The 17408-nt window shown below is 45.9% G+C and overlaps 1 protein-coding gene across 1 annotated transcript in view; it reads left to right on the top strand.

Moving 5' to 3' along the window:
* The first annotated feature begins 423 nt into the window (after nucleotides 1-423).
* Nucleotides 424-17408, top strand: part of LOC111957470 (proprotein convertase subtilisin/kexin type 5-like) — a 40923-nt gene continuing 23938 nt past the window's right edge. The window contains 5 exon segments of the mRNA XM_023978298.1: nucleotides 424-1006; nucleotides 4660-4764; nucleotides 6915-7061; nucleotides 12906-13049; nucleotides 16059-16135. Of these exon segments, the coding sequence (XP_023834066.1) occupies nucleotides 827-1006; nucleotides 4660-4764; nucleotides 6915-7061; nucleotides 12906-13049; nucleotides 16059-16135 (653 nt within the window). The 5' untranslated portion in view covers nucleotides 424-826.

Here is a 17408-nt window from a genome sequence, read left to right as displayed (position 1 = left end):
TCTGGCAGCACCAAGGGTTATGCTGCATTTGTAACCAAGTGGAAAGTGGGATTTTACAACATATGCCTGGAAAACATTCATTTGAACTGACATCCAATTGGTAATTACTAGTGGGAAACTCGTCTATCATCCCTGAGCTCAGACTTCTCCCACACATGCTGACCTCACCTACTAAGGAAATTACCTCGATAACAGCATTTTCGGCAGTTAAACGCAACAAAACATTATTTATACTATATAATGTGTTACAACCCAGAGCACTGTATATAAGCATGATAGCTGTACTGTTAGTTCATAGGTGACGCAGTTTGTTGGCCATAGCCTATCGGCGTTTTTCAACGAGTTCAAAGCACATGAAAGTATCCAACTGGTATTTACGAATTCAATTGGTACATTTCCATCTCCCACTTGGTTACGAACGCAGCATTAGTCGTTCTTACTCTTCAGAGTGTCGCTCGTTTTTTTCCGCCACTGTAAAGGGAGAATGAGAACCACCATCCGAGTTCTGGGTGAAAGAAATTAACCCAGAGCACTGTATTCAGACCATAGATTCAGCCATATCATCCTCACTGCTGCTACGGAGAAATACTCAGACAAACGCAAACTTCGAACTCTCCATGCACGCGGAGAACACAGAACAGGACCGTCTAACGGGCTTTTGAGGCATTTTCGGTTTCCGTTTTTTTCTTTCCTTGCGTGTAGTCTATGTGGAGCGAACAGTTATACGATAATCTTGCTTGCACTGCCTGCGGCGAGAAGAGAAGTTTGGTTGTTTGCCTAGTCGGAAGGGGGACACACGGGAGGCTCGGGGGAAAAGTAGCGGAAGATGGTTTGGAACGCCGCTTTGAGAATAGTCTTGATGTGCGTCCTGGCGCTCTTGCTCGGTTTTACGTCTGTCCGGTGCAAAGCTCGGATTTACACCAACCATTGGGCTGTACGGATAAACGGGGGACACGACATCGCTGATCGGATAGCGGGCAAATATGGCTATAAGAATATGGGACAGGTATGTTTGTGGTTCTCCTCAAAGTTATATATTTTCAAATAGCTTTCAAAATGACTTTCAAAATCAAATCCTGCACTGGTGTTTTTCTTTGATAAATAAAACGTATTTTGATATTGAACCGTGGCGTTTCGTTGTCACTCGGATTGAAGTTCAAATGTCAAGGTTAGCCACGGGGCCCGGGGACACAGTGGAGAGTCCTCCCACAGGGCCAGCCCGAACGCGCTACCTTCATTCTTATGTGCCTTGATTAAAACTTGAAACTTGAACCCGGGATAGTATCTGGCTTGTTTGTGTGAGAGTGTGTGTGTGTGGCGGGGATCAGCCTATTACAAACGGGACATACAATGATTGAATGAAGGGGGAGTGTAGTCATTAGGCTCCACAACGGTGGAATAACAGGTGCCTCACACGCAACAGTTACTGTCTAGTATTTCATGGTTCAAAGTAATAAGGGTCTGCCTGATAAAATCACATTTCAAATCAAATGTTTGGAATTGTATTCGTCACATGCTTCGTAAACAACATGTGTGGACTAGCAGTGAAATGCTTATGGCCCTTCCCAACAATGCAGAGAGAAAGAAAATGGAGAAATACAAGAAAATGTTAAACGCTTCGTAGTAGATACGCAATGAGTAACGATAACTTCGCTATACACTAGGTACCAGAACTGAGTCGATGTGCAGGGATACGAGATAGGTAGATATACTACATGACCAAAAGTATGTGGACAGTCCTTCAAATTAGTGTATTCTGCTATTTCAGCCAAACCCGTTGCTGATAGGTCTATAAAGTCGAGCACACAGCCATGCACCCTCCATAGACAAACACTGGCAGTAGAATGGCCAGTACTGAAGAGCTCAGTGACTTTCAATGTGGCACTGTCATAGGATGCCTCCTTTCCAACCGTGTGCTGAAGCGTGTAAAAATGGTCTGTCCTCGGTTGCAACACTCACTACAAAGTTCCAAACTGCCTCTGGAAGCAACGTCAGCGCAATAACTGTTTGTCGGAAGCTTCATGAAATGGATTTCCATGGCCAAGCAGCCACACACAAGCCTAACATCACCATGCATAATGCCAAGCGTCAGCTGGAGTGGTGTAAAACTCTGGAGCGGTGGAAACGTGTTCTCTGGAGTGATGAATCAACACTTTGTCATCTGGCAATCCGATGGAAGAATCTGGGTTTGGCGGATGCCAGGAGAACTATACCTGCCCCAATGCATAGGACCAACTGTAAAGTTTGGTGGAGGAGGAATAATGCTCTGGGTCTGTTTCATGGTTCGGGCTAGGCCCCTTAGTTCTAGTGAAGAGAAATCTTAACGCTACAGCATACAATGACGTTCTAGATGATTCTGTGCTTCCAACTTTGTGGTAACAGTTTTGGGAAGGCCCTTTCCTGTTTCAGCATGACAATGCCCTGTGAACAAAGCGAGGTCCATACAAAAATGGGTTGTTGCGATTGGTGTGAAAGAACTTGACTGGTCTGCAAAGAGCCCTGACCTCAACCCCATCGAACACCTTTGGGATGAATTGGAACGCTGACTGCGAGACAGGCCTAATCGCCCAACATCAGTGCCCGATCTCACTAATGCTCTTGTGGCTGAATGGAAGCAAGTCCCAGCAGCAATGTTCCAAAATCTAGTGGAAAGCCTTCACAGAAGAGTGGAGGCTGTTATAGCAGTAAGGGGAGGAACCTACTCCATATTAATGCCTATGATTTTGGAATGACATGTTCAACGAGCATGTGTCCGTGTACTTATGGCCATGTTGTGTATGTAAATATAACTAGGAATAAAACTGACGGATAGTAAACTGTAGCATCAGTACATCGCCTGGTATAGAGTTCCTGGGTGGCAGAGAGCTCGGCCGTACGCACTACCCACTGTAGTGCCTTGCGGTCGGATGCCAAGCAGTTGCCATACCAAGCCAGTCAAGATGCTCTCGATGGTGCAGCTGTAGAAATGTCAGGGCCCATGCCAAGTCTTTTCAGCCTCCCGAGGGGGAAGAGGTGTTGCCGTGCCTTCACCACTGTGTTGGTGTGTTTAGACCATGATAGATCCTTAGTGACGTGGAACACTGAGGAACTGGAAGCTCTCAACCCGCTCCGCTATAGCCCCGTCCATGTGAATGGGGGCGTGCTCTGCTCTCCGTTTCCTGTAGTCCACGATCAGCTCCTTTTGTCTTGCTGACGTTGAGGGAGAGGTTGTTGTCCTGGCACCACTCTGCCAGGTCTCTGACCTCCCTATAGGCTGTTTCATCGTCATCAGTGATCAGGCCTACCACCGTTGTGTCGTCTGCGAACTTAATGATGCTGTTGGAGTCGTGCACGGCCGTGCAGTCGTGGGTGGACAAGGGAGTACAGGAGAGGACTAAGCAAGCACCCCTGAGGGGCCGTATGCGAATTGGGGTGGGTCCAGGGTGTCTGGGATGATGCTGTTGTTGTGAGCCATGACCAGCCTTTCAAAGCATTTCATGGTTACAGATGTGCTACGGAGCGATAGTCATTTAGACAGGTCGCCTTGGCGTTCTTGGGCACAGGGACTATGGTGTTCTGCTTGTAACATAATGGTATTACAGACTGGGTCAGGGATAGGTTGATGTCAGTGAAGACACTTACCAGCTGGTCGGCGTCAGCTGATAATAATAACCAGTTTTTGCTTTGTCATTATGGGGTATTGTGTGTAGATTGATGAGGGGAAAATAAACAATTGCATCCATTTTAGAATAAGGCTTTAATGTGGAAAAAGTCAAGAGGTCTGAATACTTTCCGAATGCCCTGTAGGCTACCTGCTGTTGCCTTGTGTCTTCCACGTTCTGACAGTGATGCGGTCAAACGCCTGACTTCTGGGTCTATGAGAAATTCCACTGTAACAGTTGACACTGAGACTTTTTTTTTTTTCACTTTCAAATGTATGCCAAGCTAAAATCATTGTTTAACAAACCATACAACTACACTGCTTTTTCAATGACATGTACTGACCAGGGGAAAGCTATGATCCCTTATTGATGTGACCTGTTAAATCCATAATTCTGGTAACCGAATTACGTCACGGGTTTTTGATCTGTATTAAACAGAAATGCATATGAACGTCATTCTCTTCATGGTGATGTATCTGAATAGGTACACAAAACATCCTCCATTGCACTTGGCTATATTCTATCAAGCTTCGCCCCCAAGCAAGACTAAATTTGGTTGGTCCAGACCGGACCAAATCTGAACCAATCATAGACGTCTATGTTTCACATGTTTGGACAGCACAGTCCAGTAGAGTATATTATACTGTACTCTACTCATGTGTGCTCTACTGTACTGAACTCTACCCTGCTGTATTTAACTATACTTTACTTTACTGTGCTCTACTGACTGATTTCACATTGTGGCCAATTCAATTGCAGTCATTTTGTTACAGCTTTTCGGATTTGGTAACAGAGTGACGCGTTTTTAATCACTTAATATTTCATAAACAAAATGATCCGTTAAAAACACAGACTATTTGTTTTATATTTCTGTCTCATTTACATTCATAATGCCACCTCCTGATGTCTTCTTGGTACATAACCAGTGAATGCATCTGAAATTCCAACATAATTCACACCATTTCGGATGCAACCAGTGTGTTTACTGTAGACTGATGGTGTGTGTTTTCCTCGGCAGATTGGAGACCTGAAGGACCACTATCACTTCTTTCACAGCAGGACCATCAAAAGATCGACGCTGTCCAGTCGCGGTGGACACAGCTTCATCTCGATGGAGCCCAAGGTAAGCCTGTCACGATCGCCACCTCAGTGTTCGCGGGCCTCCCAGACGGGTCATCGATGAGTCTCAGAGCACCGCCGTTGGTCTTGCCCTGGTGATGCGTACAGTCCAGGGCACAATTGTAGTTCAGCGCGCCGCCGAAAAGTCGACCAACCATAGTGCTGCTGAGCATAGTTGTCATCAATGTGAGATGTATTATACTCGCTTGAAACATTGTCCGTTTTGAACATATTCCACAATACTCCCCTCGGGGCAGGAGGCAGTTTGGCATTGACAGGCGTCACGGAGGGGGGAGAGAGAGAGCGCAGTGTTCTCTTTGCCTGTCTTCTTCCTCTGCTTTCTCTTCTGTGTGAGGGGTTGACAGGAAGGAGATGTGTAAATGATGTCAGCTGGCCCTGCAGTCTGAGCTGGGAGTCTGTCTGTTCAGGGATCAGTGTCCTATCATTCTGATGCCAGTCTCGTTTTGGGCAGGACTCTATCATGGGTGCTCTGGACTCAGTCTGTGTAGTCAGTTATTTAACTAATCACATTGTTATGCTTAGTTGTATAATGCCAGTCATCTCTGTGTGTTTGTGTGAGAGTCCGATGGGTGTAGCAGGCACGCCTTGTGTGTGTGTGCGTTGTGCGGTCTACCTGTTGGCACACAGGTCTCCGTGGCTTGGAGAAGAGGTGCTTGGGTGTGACCTCACCCTGGGGACCTTTTACCCTATTTAAAAAAATATATAATATCTGTTATTTAGCAGACGCTCTTATCCAAAGCGACTTACAGTAGTGAGTGGATGCATTTTCGAACCCACAACCCTGGCACGCGCCATGCTCTACCACCTGAGCCATACAAGACTTCCTCAAAGTAATCACTGATTTATAACAGATTTGGATAGGCAAGGACCCCATCACTTCTACTTATACGTTCTTGTCAGATCAGTGATCCCTTCAAGGAAGCGAGAAACGAAGGAAGTATGCATGACAAACGTCTGACTTCAACTGGCGCTCCTGCTGTACGGCTGGCCCTTTTGGATCCTGGTTGCCCTTGGTTACTGACCCAGTCAGTGAGAGAGGCAGAGACTGCAATAGAGTGAGAGCCACCTGCAAACCCTTAAGAAGGGGCAAAGCAGAAGCTGTTGTATTTCAAAAGCCCCCAGTCCAGTTCACCATCTGAAGGAAGAGGGAGAGTTCAGATCCGGTTCCTCTCCCTCTTAGTTCACTCTCAAGTCAGTGGTGGGAGCTAATGGATGACTGACTGCTGGGGTTCGACCTCCTGTCCAGGTGACTGTCTGAGGACTGTTGCGTAAGGCTTACCACTCGTCATGCACGAACACACGGACATAGACATGGTGTAGGCAGGCAGATAGAGAGACAGACACGCACACACATGCTGATGGCTCTGCTGTTCTGAGCTTAGTGAGGTGTGTAAACGGTTACTTTGAACCTGATGTTAATGACAGAGTAAAATGAGCAGAGACTTGTGCCTGCTGTCTTGTCTTCGCACCAGTCTGATCGCCCGCCATCACTGTTACATTTTGTATTTTTTGTTTCTTTCCATTTTAGACTTCACAACTACATCCTAGGTGTCCCACCCCCCTCTATCTTTCTGCCTGTGTTTTTCTTGGTCTACCCCATCGCTCTCTTTTCTCCATTTTTATTTAGTTTTCCCCCTCCGCTCTCTTTTCTCTCCTCCGCTCTCTGGAGAGACTGACAGATTTTCCCTCTGATATGATTGTCTACTTCACTACCCTTGTGCAAAAGTGAGATACAGCAGTCATTTATGTAGCTACATATCAAGTATAGGGCTCTAATCTGGCCAGGTGTGAGATTTCCTTGTCCATCATCCTGATTTTGAAATCGAAAAAAACCCTACCCAATGCTCCCAAATTTCTGAGATGAGCCAAGGAATTCTGTGAAATAAATCCATTAGGTTTGAGAGATTAGATGTGTGTGTGTGTGTGTGTGCGCGCGCACATGCATATGCATATGTGCACACTTGTCTGTCTGCCAGTGTTTACCTTTGTTAATATATTTCTCCACACACATTCCTCCATCTCCCATTGTCCACCCAAAACATGCTTGCCCGTGATGCCTTCGTATTCCTGTTCAGCGATTTGTTGTTTGATATTGTTTTTACTCACTGTCCAATGGTATGCCCTCTGCTTTAGGTGGAGTGGATTCAGCAGCAGGTGGTGAAGAGGCGGATCAAGAGGGATTACAAGGCGGCCCCTCACCCTCTCTCCAGCCCCGCCCAGACTAGCCCCGCCCAGTCCATCTTCTTCAACGACGCCAAGTGGAGCAGTATGTGGTACATCGTGAGTATGCAGATCAGGCCAAAGCCCAGGACTCAGGGTCAAGGGTCACCGGACTCACCACCACCCTGACCCACTTAATGGAGGGTCTACAGGGTGTGTGTGAGAGTGAATCTTGGGCTTAGCGCGGCTAAGGGTGTAGCGCGGCTAATGTCTAGACATCTTTTCACACCTTTTCTAATGACACAGAGAGGATTTAAATGCATACAGCAGTGTGAGATGACTCCGTCTAGACTGCACAAGCTATGCAGCTCTACACAGAAAGAATACTTCACTCACTTGTGGCTGCTAGTCACAAACAAATCATTACTATTTTGTGCAGTTGGTAAGCGCTCCGGTCTTTTTCTCTTCTTCTGGGTTCTGTCAATGGTTAACTTGGCAAAGATAATGCCAATACTTTGACTTTTGCGCTTCCACTTATCTGTCCAGTTTCATAATCGGTTATAATCAGTCATGAGTGTTTCCTGTTTATGTATGAGATTTACTAGTCTTTGTCCATGTTCACGTCTGTTGACGTTTGTTCACCTGGACATTAGTCTACAACTGACTTTCTCCATCCATCTCTGGACCTATTTAAAAATGGTTAAAATGCTTCCTTTCCTTCCTCTCCTCCTTGGACTAATAACTTATCTAGCATGATTGGACAGGTTAAAGCAAGAATTAAAGTTCATAGCTTTCACCAGTCCAAAAAATGTCAGATCAATGATTACTTCAAAGAATGGAGGAGGGAAAGTTGCATTTTCAAAGGATTCGAACAGGGCCTATGTCTATGGAATCAATCAACCAATGAAATGTATTTATAAAGACCTTTTAACATCAGCAGGTGTCACAAAGTGCTATACAGAAACTCAGCCTAAAACCCTAAACAGCAAGCAATGCAGAAACCTAGAGGGGAACCAGGCTCTGAGGTGTGGCCAGTCCTCTTCTGGCTGTGCCGGGTGGAGATTATAAGAGTACACGGCCATTTAAAGCCAGATTGTTCTTCAAGATGTTAAAACGTTCATAGATGACCAGCAGGGTCAAATAATAATCAGTGGTTGTAGAGAATGCAACAGGTCAGTACCTCAGGAGTAAATGTCAGTTGGCTTTTCATAGCCGAGCATTCAGAAGTCGAGACAGCAGGTGCGGTAGAGTCGAAAACCGCAGGTCCGGGACAAGGTAGCACGTCCGGTGAACAGGTCAGGGTTACATAGCCGCAGGCAAAACAGTTGAAACTGGAGCAGCAGCACAACTAGTTGGACTGGGGACAGCCAGGAGTCATCAGGCCAGGTAGTTTTGAGGCATGATCCTAGGGCTCAGGTCCTCTGGGAGTGGAGGGAGAGAGAGAATTAGAGGGAGCATACTTAAATTCACACAGGACACCAGATAAGACAGACTGATCCTAACCCCCCGGCAGATAGACTATTGCAGCACAGATACCGGAGGCTGAGAGGGGTGGGTCGGGGGACACTGTGGCCCGTCCGACGATAACCCCAGACAGGACCAACCAGGCAGGAAACCCACTGCCAAAGCACAGCCCCTACAGCACTAGAGGAATATCATCAACTTACTACCCTGAGACGAGGCTGTGTAGATCTCCACCGCACGAGCCCGAGAAATCGCAAAACTGGACAGGAAGATCACGTCTGTGACTCAACCCACTCAAGTGATGCACCCCTCCTAGGCACGGCATGGAAGAGCACTATTAAGTCAGTGACTCAGCCCCCGCAATAGGGTCAGAGGCAGAGAATCCCAATAGAGAGAGGGGAGCCGGCCAGGCAGAGACAGCATGGACAGTTCGTCACTCCCGTGCCTTGCAGTTCACATTCGCACCCCTGGGCCAGGCTACACTCAATCATAGGACCTACTGAAGAGACAAGTCTTCAGTAAAGACTTACACTCGGTCTCGACATTTATCTCTCACATGGATAGGCACACCATTCCATAAATAGAGCTCTATAGGAGAAAGCCCTGTCTCCAGCTGTTTGCGTAGAAATTCTAGGGACAATAAGGAGGCCTGCGTCTTGTGACCATAGCGTATGTGTAGGTATATATGGCAGGACCAAATCGGAGTGATGGGTAGGAGCAAGCCCATGTAGTGCTTTGTAGGTAAGCAGGAAAACCTTGAAATCAGCCCTAGCCTTAACAGGAAGCCAGTGTAGGGAGGCTAGCACTGGAGTAATATGATCAAATGGTTTGGTTCTAGTCAGGATTCTAGCATCCGTGTTTAGCACTAACTGAAGTTTATTTAGTGCTTTATCTGGGTAGCCGGAGAGTAGACCATTGCAGTAGTCTAATCTAGAAGTGACAAAAGCATGGATTAGCTTAAATGCATCATTTTTGGACAAAAGGTTGCTGATTTTTGCAATGTTACGAAGATGGGGGAAAATGCTGTCCTTGATATATTATTGAGTTTGTCAAAAGAGAGATCAGGGTCCAGAGTAACACCGAGGTCCTTCAGTTTTATTTGTGACGACTCTACAACCATCAAGATTAATTGTCAGATTTAACAGCAGATCTCTTTGTTTCTTAGGACCTAGAACTAGCATCTTTGTTTTGTCCGTGTTTAAAAGTAAAACATTTGCCGCCATCCACTTCCTTATGTCTGAAACACAGGCTTCCAGGGAGGGCAATTTTGGGGCTTCACCATGTTTCATCGAAATGTACAGCTGTGTATCGACCGCATAGCAGTGAAAGTTGTCATTCGGAAACATAATGTCATCACCAAGAGGTAGAATATATAGTGAAAACAATGGTTGTCCTAAAACAGAACCTAGAGGAACGCCAAAACTTACAATTGATTTGTCAGAGGACAAAACATCCACAGAGACGAACTGATATCTTTCTGACAGATAAGATCTAAACCAGGCAAGAACTTGTCCGTGTAGTCCAATTAGGGTTTCTAATCTCAAAATAATATGGTGATCGATGGTGTCAGTAAGGTCTAGGAGCACGAGGACAGATGCAGAGCCTTGGTCTGACGCCATTAAAAGGTCATATACCACCTTCACGAGTGCAGTCTGTGCTATGATGTGGTCTAAAACCAGACTGAAGCGTTTCGTATACATTGTTTGTCTTCAGGAAGGCAGTGAGTTGCTGCGCAACAGCTTTTTCATTTTTTAAAGAGGAATGGGAGAATCAATGTAGGATGATTTATTTATTTTTATTTAAAAAAAGGGGGGGAAATTGTGTCACGGTGGGGCTTTTTCAAGAGAGGCTTTATTACTGCCATTTTTAGTGAGTTTGGTACACATCCGGTGGATAGGGAGCCATTTATTATGTTCAACATAGGAGTGCCAAGCACAGGAAGTAGCTCCTTCAGTACTTTAGTTGGAATAGGGTCCAGTATGCAGCTTGAGAGTTTAGAGGCCATGACTGTTTTCATGAATGTGTCAAGAGATACCGGATTAAATAACTTGAGTGTCTCCATTGATTCTAGGTCCTGGCAGTTCTGTGCAGACTCAACTGAGCTTTGGAGAAATACGCAGATTCAAAGAGGAGTCTGTAATTTGCTTTCTAACGATCATGATCTTTTCATTGAAGAAGTTCATGAATGTATTACTGCTGAAGTGAATGCCATCCTCTCATGTTGAATGCTGCTTTTTAGTTAGCTGTGGACAGTATCAAAATTAAATGTTGTATTGTTCTTATTCTCCTCAATTAGGTTGGAAGAATAGGATGATCGAGCAGCAGTGAGGCCTCTTCGATATTGCACGGTCCTGTCTTTCCAAGCTAGTTGGAAGACTTCCAGTGTGGTGGAGCGTCATTTCCGTTCCAAGTTTCTGGAAGCTTGCTTGGGTATTTTCTGTGTACCAGGGAGAAACTTTCTTGTGACAAATGTTTTTAGTTTTTGGGGTGCGACTGCGTCTAGGGTATTACGCAAGGTTAAATGTAGATCCTCAGTTAGGTGGTTAACCGATTTGTGTACCCCAACGTCCTTGTGTAGGTGGAGGGAGTCTGGAAGGGAATCTTTGGGTTGTCCGAGAATATTATAGCACAGCTTTTGATCCAGGGTATGACTATGGCAATGAGTAGGTCCGGAGACATGTTGGACAAACCCCACTGAGTCGATGATTGCTCCGAAAGCCTTTGACTGGGTCTGTGGACTTTTCCATGTGAATGCAAATTTTCTAATTTTTTGTGACCTTATCTGGTATGACTACAAGGTCCGATAGGAATTCAGGGAACTCATTGAGGAACGCTGTATATGGCCCAGGAGGCCTGTAAACAGTATCTATAAAAAGTGATTGAGTTGGCTGCATAGATTTCATGACTAGAAGCTCAAAAGACAAAAACGCAGTAATTTGTTTTGTGTAAGTTGAAATTTGCTGTCGTAAATGTTAGCAACACCTCCGCCTTTGCGGGATGCACGGGGGATATGGTCACTAGTGTAACCAGGAGGAGAGACTTCATTTAACACAGTAAATTCATCACGCTTGAGCCATGTTTCAGTCAGGCCAATCACATCAAGATTATGATCAGTGATTAGTTCATTTACTATGACTGCCTTGGAAGTGAGGGATCTAACATTAAGTAGCCCTATTTTGAGATGTGAGATATCACAATCTCTTTCAATAATGACAGGAATGGAGGAGGTCTTTATTCCAGGGAGATTGCTAAAGCAAACACTGCCATGTTTTGTTTTTCTCAACCTAGATTGAGGCACAGACACTGTCTCAATGGGGATAGCTGAGCTGACTACACTGACTGTGCTAGTGGCAGACTCCACTAACCTGGCAGACTGCACCCTATCTCATTGTGGAGCTAGAGGAGTTAGAGCCTTGTCTATGTTCATAGATAAGATGAGAGCACCCCTTCAGCTAGGATGGAGTCCATCACTCCTCAGCAGGCCAGTTGTGAGACTCTGCTGTAGAGCTCATCACTCCCCCTAACTGGGAGGAAGCCAAAGACAATTACTCGATGCCGACACATCTTTCTAGCTAATTTACACGCTGAAGCTATGTTGCACTTGGTGACCTCTGACTGTTTCATCCTAATATCGTTGGTGCCGACGTGGATAACAATATCCCTATACTCTCTACACTCGCCAGTTTTAGCCTTAGCCAGCACCATATTCAGATTAGCCTTTACGTCGCGGGATGATTCTTTTTAAGTCTAATATTGTGGGTAATGGAGTCGCCAATGACTAGGGTTTTCAATTTGTCAGAGCTAATGGTGGAATGCTTTGGCAGCTCAGACCCCGTAACGGGTGGAGGAGAGGCCTGAGAAGGATCGGCTTCTGACTCCGACTCGTTGCTTAATGGGGAGAACCTGTTGAAAGTTTCTGTCGGCTGAATGAGCGACACCGGTTGAGCATACCGACAGCATTTCTTTCCAGAAGCCTTGAGAAGGTTGTCTGGCTGCGGGGACTGTGCGAGGGGATTTATACTACTATCTGTACTTACTGGTGGCACAGACGTTGTTTCCTCCTTTCCTAAACCTAAATTGCCCTTGCCTAACGATTGCATCTAAAGCTGTGCTTGCAACACGGCTATCCTCACCATAAGGGGATTGTGAGTACAGCGACTGCAATTAGATGGCATAATGTTAATGTTACTACTTAGCTTTTTCGGCTGGTGGAGGTCCTGTAGAAGAACCATGTCCAGATAAAGCATCCGGGGTGAAAAAGTTTAATGAAAAAAGTAGAGCGAGGAAAAAACTAAGAAGCTGGTAAATGTATTAAAAGTAAAAAATGAAATGTTTGGCAGATAGCCAAGTAGCAACAAGCAGCACAACAGCACGGAGACACACTGTTGCCACAACACAGATGTGGCTCTTTGTTCCAGGATTATAACGACCACATAAGTGGGTTGCTAGTTTTGTTTCAGCACTATTCCAGTGACGTGTGTGTGTGTGTGTGTGTTCCAGCACTGTAACGATGACATCCATAACTGCCAGTCAGACATGAACATAGTGGGTGCGTGGAAGAGGGGCTACACGGGGAAAGACGTGGTGGTCACCATCCTGGATGACGGCATAGAGAGGAACCACCCCGACCTCATTCAGAACTACGTGAGTGTGTACTGTATGTTTGTGGGTGCATGTACACTGAGTGTGCAGAACATTAGGAACGCCTGCTCTTTCCCAGACATAGACCAGGTGATTCCAGGTGACAGCTATGATCCGTTATCGATTTCACCTGTTAACTTCTCTGCGCTACGGATCCCTTTAGCGGGATCATTTTCCTAAACAACTGCTGAATTGCAGGGCGCAAAATATTACTAACAATATTTATAATCATGCAATCACAAGTAAAATATACCAAAACACAGCTTAGCTTGTTGTTAATCCACCTATCGTGTCAGATTTTGAAAATATGCTTTGCAGCGAAAGCAATCCAAGCTTTTGTGAGTGTATCAATCAATGCTACAACAGCTAGCCCCAAATTAGCATGGTCAGAAAAGCAATAAAATTAATCGCTTACCTTTGATAATCTTCAGATGTTTGCACTCATGAGACTCCCAGTTACACAACAAATGTTATTTTTGTTCGATAAATATTACTTTTATAACAAAAAAATGCCATTTGGGTTGCGCGTTATGTTCAGAAAACCAAAGCCTCATTCCGTTCGACGAAAATTCCAAAAAGTATCCGTAATGTTCGTAGAAACATGTCAAATGTTTTTTATAATCAATCCTCAGGTTGTTTTTAACAAACATAATCGATAATATTTTGACCGTAACCTATTCAATAAGCGAGAAAAAGCGCGCGCAGGAACTAATCAGAGGACACCTGATTAGTTTTGAAATATCTCGCTAATTTTTCAAAATAAAAGCCTGAAACTATGTCTAAAGCCTGGTCACAGCCTGAGGAAGCCATTGGAAAAGGAATCTGGTTGATACCCCTTTAAATGGAAGAAAGACGGGCCAGGAAACAAAGATACATTTTCTTTTTTTTATCACTTCCGGGTTATATTTCCTCAGGTTTTCGCCTGCAGAATCAGTTTTGTTATACTCACAGACAATATTTTGACAGTTTTGGAAACTTTGGAGTGTTTTCTATCCTAATCTGTAAATTATATGCATATTCTACGATCTGGACCTGAGAAATAGTCCGTTTACCTTGCGAACGTTATTTAAAAAAAAAAATAATAATAATAATAAATCTGACCCCTAGCGTCAAGAAGTTAAATCCAAATCCGTGTAGATCAAAGGGAGGAGACATGTTAAAACATGATTTTTAAGCCTTGAGACAATTGAGTCATGGATTGTGTGTGTGCCATTCAGAAGGCGTGTTAACTGCAACGCAGCTGGCGTTTTCACGCTCAACATTTTCCAGTGTGTTTCAAGAATGGTCCATCACCCAAAGGACATCCAGCCTGTGGGAAGCATTGGCGTCAACACGGGCCAGCATCATTGTGGAATGCTTTCGACACCTTATAGTGAAGGTGTTCCTAATGTTTTGTACACTCAGTGTATGTGTGGGTTTTGGATTGGGGTATGTGTGGTTGTGGGTTTTGGAATGGGGTATGTGTGGTTGTGGGTTTTGGAATGGGGTATGTGTGGTTGTGGGTTTTGGAATGGGGTAATGTGTGGGTTTTGAATGGGGTATGTGTGGTTTGTGGGTTTTGGAATGGGGTATGTGTGGTTGTGGTTTTGGAATGGGGTGTGTGGTTGTGGGTTTTGGAATGGGGTATGTGTGGTTGGGGTTTTGGAATGGGGTATGTGGTGGTTGTGGGTTGGAATGGGGTATGTGTGGTTGTGGGTTTTGAATGGGGTATGTGTGGTTGTGGGTTTTGGAATGGGGTATGTGGTGGGTTGTGGGTTTGGAATGGGGTATGTGGGTTGTGGGTTTTGGAATGGGGTATGTGTGGTTGTGGGTTTTGGAATGGGGTATGTGTGGTTGTGGGTTTGGAATGGGGTATGTGTGGTTGTGGGTTTTGGAATGGGGTATGTGTGGTTGTGGGTTTTGGAATGGGGTATGTGTGGTTGTGGGTTTTTGGAATGGGGTATGTGTGGTTGTGGGTTTTGGAATGGGGTATGTGTGGTTGTGGGTTTTGGAATGGGGTATGTGTGGTTGTGGGTTTTGGAATGGGGTATGTGTGGTTGTGGGTTTTGGAATGGGGTATGTGTGGTTGTGGGTTTTGGAATGGGGTATGTGTGGGTTTTGGAGGGGTTGTGTTGGGTTTTGGAATGGGGTATGTGTGGGTTTTTGGAATGGGGTATGTGTGGGTTTTTGGAATGGGTATGTGTGGGTTTTTGGAATGGGCTATGTGTGGGTTTTGGGAATGGGCTATGTGTGGGTTTTTGGAATGGGGTTGTGTGGGTTTGTGGAATGGGGTATGTTGGGTTTTGGAATGGGGTATGTGTGGGTTTTGGAATGGGCTATGTGTGGGTTTTGGATGGGCTATGTGTGGGTTTTGGAATGGGCTATGTGTGGGTTTTGGAATGGGCTATGTGTGGGTTTTGGAATGGGCTATGTGTGGGTTTTGGAATGGCTATTGTGGGTTTGGAATGGGCTATGTGTGGGTTTTGGAATGGGCTATGTGTGGGTTTTGGAATGGGCTATGTGTGGGTTTTTGGGAATGGGTGTTGTGGGTTTTGGAATGGGGTATGTGTGGGTTTTGGAATGGGGTATGTGTGGGTTTTGGAATGGGGTATGTGTGGGTTTGGAATGGGGTATGTGTGGGGTTTTGGAATGGGGTATGTGTGGGTTTTGGAATGGGGTATGTGTGGGTTTTGGAATGGGGTATGTGTGGGTTTTGGAATGGGGTATGTGTGCGGTTTAGGGAAGGGGTATGTGTGGGTTTTGGAATGGGTATGTGTGGGTTTGGGAATGGGGTATGTGGTGGGTTTTGGAATGGGGTATGTGTGGGGTTTGGGAATGGGGTATGTGTTGGGGTTTTGGAATGGGGTATGTGTGGGTTTTGGAATGGGGTATGTGTGGGTTTTGGAATGGGGTATGTGTGGGGTTTGGAATGGGGTATGTGTGTGTTGCATATTCATGCCATTGGCCGATTTCTGCTGCTCCGCCCTCGGCCATAAGAACACCATGATGGTGAAGGTATTTCCTCTGTTTCAGGACAACCAGGCCAGTTATGATGTCAACGGGAATGACATGGACCCCATGCCCCGTTATGATGCCAGCAATGAGAACAAGTAAGATACCGGGTCACAGCATCGCTCTCCGCTGTGTGTGTTTGCGCTCGCTATCTGTATAGTTCTGTAGTAGTGTGTGTGTGTGTGCCTGGGAGCCCTGTGTCCTGCGCCAGTTTGGCTGTCAGAGTGTTTTTGGACGCTCTAGCCAAAATGCCTTGGCAAACCCTCAGTGCTCTGTTGTAGATTGTTTTCTTAAAGAGACAGGAGGTTTAATAGCCCACTGCTTTCTAGACAGATCAGGGTCTGCAATGCCTCACTCCCTCTCTCTCTCTCTCTGTCCCCCTCTGACTGGGGTTTGTTGAGAAGTCTGTCACAATAATGGGTACGTTCCAATGTCCATACTAGCATACCGCTTAGAATGCATGGCCCAACTCATTGCTCTATTCTAGGCAGTATGCTGCTAGAGGGGTTACTGGAACACAGCCATTAGTGTGTTCCTGCTACCTAAAGCTTACACACTACACGCTTTTCAGACAGATTCTGTATCTTTGCACTGTCCCAACTTGTCCAGTCTCCGATATCATACGAACATAGAGGGGAACATAGAGGGGAGAGGTTTTATGAAGGCTCCCCACTAACTGCTGATGCTCTCCAGACGTCCCTATCTGATACGTCTGCGAGTGTGGTGGTAGGAGCGCGCGAGTGTGGTGGTAGGAGCGCGCGAGTGTGGTGGTAGGAGCGCGCGAGTGTGGTGGTAGGAGCGCGCGAGTGTGGTGGTAGGAGCGCGCGAGTGTGGTGGTAGGAGCGCGCGAGTGTGGTGGTAGGAGCGCGTGAGTGTGGTGGTAGGAGCGCGCGAGTGTGGTGGTAGGAGCGCGCGAGTGTGGTGGTAGGAGCGCGCGAGTGTGGTGGTAGGAGCGCGCGAGTGTGGTGGTAGGAGCGCGCGAGTGTGGTGGTAGGAGCGCGCGAGTGTGGTGGTAGGAGCGCGCGAGTGTGGTGGTAGGAGCGCGYGAGTGTGGTGGTAGGAGCGCGCGAGTGTGGTTGTAGGAGTTCCAATTTGCCCCAGCTTTATTTTATGACACGGTACTGATTTGAAGAATGAGGACTCGCCACTTCTGATCCAGACCAACCAAAGAGACCAGAATGGATTGGTTACAGTCCACTCTACCGTCCCTTTCTTTAAACCAGCAGTTTCACAGATGTTCAAAGTAAACGGACACTAAACTTGCATCCGCTGTGTGACGTGTTACCTTTGTGTGTGTGTGTGTGTGTTCTTTCCGCTTATTTCCTGTGTGAGGAACGTATCCGCTGCTGAATTTGAACATTTCCATGTGAT

Source organism: Salvelinus sp. IW2-2015, linkage group LG33, assembly GCF_002910315.2.
Source record: "Salvelinus sp. IW2-2015 linkage group LG33, ASM291031v2, whole genome shotgun sequence".
NCBI classification, from domain to species: domain Eukaryota; kingdom Metazoa; phylum Chordata; class Actinopteri; order Salmoniformes; family Salmonidae; genus Salvelinus; species Salvelinus sp. IW2-2015.
Note: the sequence above shows the minus strand (reverse complement) of the source record. Positions and strands in the feature narration are given on the sequence as shown.